Below are 4,384 nucleotides of genomic sequence, written 5' to 3' on the forward strand. Positions count from 1 at the left end.
AACTGTGTGTGAGCAGAAGTAGCTGACCTCCCAGGGCCTGATCCAAAGGAAGATGTACTCTCCAGTTCCTCTTTTTCCTCTTAGTGAACGAAGAGGCTATGGGGATGGCCTCGTTGCCAGTGCCCCCGGCCGGCCTCTGGACCGGGGTCTGTCCGTTCGTTTGTTTATAACCCACCTGAGGATATTTTCCACTGATCGTTAGAGAGAAAGAGAGAGAAATATTTATGTGAGAGAAACACATCGATTGGTTGCCTCCTGCAGGAGCCGCAGTCAGGGCAGGGAGGAGGCTAGAACCAAGGTACATGGCGCCCTTGACCACAGTCGAATCTGGGACCCTTTGGTCCGTAGCCCGACGCTCTGCCCACTGAGCCAAACCAGCGAGGGCTAGGCAGGATGCTTTTGGTGCTAGTTGCTAGTTTTTCCTATCACTTCTAGGAGGGTGATAGGATAAGAAAGAATTTTCTAAATGGTGATTTCTTTTCTTTCTGCAGCTCTCATGTGTGAATATAAGTTTAGTGCATCATTAACATAAGGACCTCACCAATTGGAAGTTACAAACTTTGCCATCAGCTTACCTATTTTATTTTTGGTCTGGTTCTTTCAAAGAGTGGAAGCATCTTTCTTTCAAGTTGCTTTTGTTGCAGAGTTCAGAAAATGGCTGATAGTGGCTTTGGGAAAAAAACCGCCAAGTGTCCCAACTGTTCATCTACTTCTCAGAAAGATGCGCCTTGTGTCAGTTCCAGTAAAACAAAGCTTATTCCAGTGTTAGTGGCGGCGGACACATCAGATACATCAAGCCTTGGTGAACCAGACTCTTCAATTCCCCTGGAGAGAAAAAAAGAACAACAACTTATTAAATATAAGGCCTTTGCAAAAGATGTGGTAAATATCAAAGATTCTGTTTTTGAACACAAGTCAAAATCTCATTCTCTAATCCCATCCCTGGCTTCATTCATGGGCTCTTGTCAGCTAATTCACTGCCTTCTGGACTATTAAAGAGACATTACTTTTTTACATAGGGGGTGAGCAAAGTTGGTTCGTACTTTCTTTTATGATATTTCCAACACTGCCCATATTAATTATTTCCCAGGATTATGAATAATTCAGAATGTTGTTCCAGTTTCTCTTTAAAAGTGGCTTATATAGAAATAAATTGGTTTTCAAGTTGAATTAAATCTGAATTTGGGGATTTTTTAAATGCAGAATGACATTTATGGTTGTAGTTAGATATAGGGTAGTTATTATTTAGGACAATTTCTGGTTATTTCGATGGAATCTCAAATATACTCCCCAAGATCAATTTGCATTATTTACGACAGTCTGTGCCTACCCAGTTGGACTGGTTTGGGTGTATTCACCTTTCTGGAGAAGAGGCAGTGTGCAAGGCTTCACTTGATATAGCACAGCTTTGGAGACAGAAAGCAATGCATTTAAGAAAAGTTAGGTTCTCAGCCCTCAAAGTTGTACCTTTTTCAAATTCTCCCCTTAAACTGTTCTTTCCTGATTTGTATTACAGTATAATTATTGCCATGTAGGTGTCTCTGACTTAGCTGTTACTGAGTGAGTTGTTACTATGTTATTTTTATTCAAAGCATATTTTGTGAATGTCTGGCCAATAATTTTTTATGTATAATCTATTTGAGATGATACGTTTTGAAACAAGAATGATTGAGAAAGCTGTGAAGTTGCCTTCTCACAATTTCAAAGAATCATCTAGTAAGTTATGATTTATCTGTTATGCAGGTTATAATGTACACTTGCTTGGATTTAGGAGATTAGATTGAGTGACTTCTTAAGGTCTCTTTTAGCCCAATGAGCCAAAACATTATACAGGGCTTTGAATTTGAAAAAGACAGTGAATTATATTGTATGCAATAAATATCATGGCACACATTAAGGATTTGTCATATAATCTAAATTAGGGTTCTTACTTTCTCAACAAGTGTGTTATATCTTAATTACTTTTTTTAAAATTCCTTTTTGGTCTAAGCCCTCAAAATCCTCAAATATAGAGAAAAAGCCATCTCAACAACAGTGGGGTCGGGGCAACGTTTCCGAAGTAAAAGTTCCTCACATCAGGCTGGACGACGGAGCTGCTATTCAGGTATTTAGAAATAAAATGGAGTGACCGGGGAATTTCAGGTTTCTTCTGTCAATGGTTAATGGCAAAGAATGATTTAAAAATAAGTCTCGAAGGAAGGGAAGGAAAGGGGAAATTTACAATTTTCAAGGATGTCCAAGTCGTTACTTCAGAAAATGCAGATTCCATTCATAGAGGACCAAATGGAAGTATTTTATTAGATAAAATGCAAACTTTTGGCCTTCAGGTCTTGCCTGTTGCTGAGGGCAATTGTGGAGTCTTGGTATAGATCTCTTTAAAATGCAGAGAGGGCCCAGATGACTTGAGGTGGTTTGGCTGTTTACTTCCTTGGGGCCATTTTCTGTGGCCTCAGGTGGATGAATACCAATATTGTCTTCCTAGGATTCTAATTATAACATACAAATATGAATTAAATATTAGTACCATTTTAGAAATTAAATGTTATTTTAACATCAGTTTAAAGGAACTTCAGCAAGAACAACTACAAGAAGAATTTTGCAATAATGCTAACTTTAAAAAATGTTTTAAGAGAGATTTGGCAATATACTCAAAGTGATCAGAAAAACTTCCTGAGAAATTCTGACTTGAAAAGTTTAAATCTCCCCTTTTAAAGAATTTTAAAAACCTATAAATTTACTGAGTTTTAAATTTAGTCATAAGAGCTTTCATAAAATCAAACTGTGTTTGTTGTGAAAAATTAGGAAACCATAGATAGAAAAGTGAAAAAAAATAAAAATCATGAGCCGGAGATAATCAGTTTTAACATTTACTACCTCCACTTTATTGTTTATGCATGTATAAGTCATCCTATTTTTTTCTCTTCAGTTTTGTTTTAAATTATGAAATATTCTAAGTATGTACATATTTTTGACAAATAGCTGGTACAGTTGAAGTTTCTCTTCCTCTATTTAATGGATAGGCTAAGCTCACTTTGAAGATTCTGAATATTTTGGTCGAGTATAAAAAAGGAAGTTACAATAATCCAAAATTCTACTTCCCAGTGATAAGTGCTCGATATTTAAATGAACATCTTCCCAGACATTAATGTGAGACACCTCCCCATACACACATTCTCAACATTTGCATAATGTGATAGCATCATGCATGTTTTCACACCCCACACTATATCATGGACTTGCTCTATGTCAATAAAAATCTATCTATATTACTATTTTAGTAGCATCCTCTTAAAATTAGTACAAATAAGAAGTCATTTTCTTATTTTTATCACTATGTAATGATATCAAAATAGGTAGTTGAAGAAAAAGATTAATTTATTTAAAAAAAAAACAACCCCGCAGTTGGGCAGTTGGGCTATTTCTCTATCCAGTCCTCATTTTAAAAAGTCTTACTTAAACAACATTAATATTCTGTGTCTAAGTTGTGGTTCTATATATTTAGAAAGAAAATGAGTTTAGTTTTTAAAGGTTAAGAAAAATTAGGGAAATGGTTATAGAGTTGCGATTATTTTGTTCTGTGGAGAAAAAAGTATAAATGACCATTTAAATTTAGATTTAACCAATTTTATATAACATGTAGTTGGGAGTGGCATATAAATATAGTAAAAGTAAAATATTTTATTTTCATCATCTTAGTTTTCCGACTTTAATTCTCACTATTGTGAGGGAAGGAGGAGAGCCCAAGTAATTATAAGTCCTCAGAAAGCAGTGTCTTGGGGACAGGATGTGCCCGAGTCTAGGAGTCTCCGTGTATAATATGCAGGACCATAAATCTGGAGCTCCGCCCAGGGGTCAACTTCGCATACCCAGTCTATTGTTTCTCTCAAACATGTTTATGTAGGAGGATTCTGACTGGCTGGCTCGCTGACTGAATTTACTGATTCATTCACTTACCAATTCACTAATTCATTCCATGTTTGCTATCCCTTTGTAATGCCTTCCTTGCCTTGCTTGGTTTATTGGGGGGGAAAAAAATCTTTTTTTGGCTTTTGTTCCCTCACATGCCAATCTCAGAAGCCACCTCTTTGATAATGTTTATTTTATTCTCTCAGTGTTGTAGCTCTAGTCTTTGGCCCCAACATCATTTTATATTTTTATTTTAACTTAAGACTTTCTGACTTAAGAATAATCTTGTCTCTTGAGGAGATTACAAATTCTGAGAAAAGAGGAATTATGTTTTATTCAACTTTGTAGCCCCCAAAGTGTATATCACAAGGAAATACCTAAGGAAAGTCTAACATGTTGAAACTGAATATTTCCTTCTTTCTTCCCTTTCCTTCCCTTCCCTCCTCTCTCTTCTTTTCTCTCCCTCCCCATCCCCATC

General features: G+C 36.3%; 1 protein-coding gene across 3 annotated transcripts in view; it reads left to right on the forward strand.

Annotated features, from left to right (window-relative positions):
• The window catches only part of STK33 (serine/threonine kinase 33), a 128,508-nt gene that overhangs the window by 71,272 nt on the left and 52,852 nt on the right, over positions 1-4,384 (forward strand). For all 3 annotated transcript variants that reach the window (XM_006763490.2, XM_015563734.1, XM_015563733.1), the window contains exons 2-3: positions 645-882; positions 1,991-2,104. In XM_006763490.2, the coding sequence (XP_006763553.1) occupies positions 645-882; positions 1,991-2,104 (352 nt within the window). The remainder of the gene's footprint in view (positions 1-644; positions 883-1,990; positions 2,105-4,384) is intronic.

The sequence above is a fragment of the Myotis davidii genome, unplaced genomic scaffold, assembly GCF_000327345.1.
Source record: "Myotis davidii unplaced genomic scaffold, ASM32734v1 scaffold118, whole genome shotgun sequence".
Lineage (NCBI taxonomy): Eukaryota > Metazoa > Chordata > Mammalia > Chiroptera > Vespertilionidae > Myotis > Myotis davidii.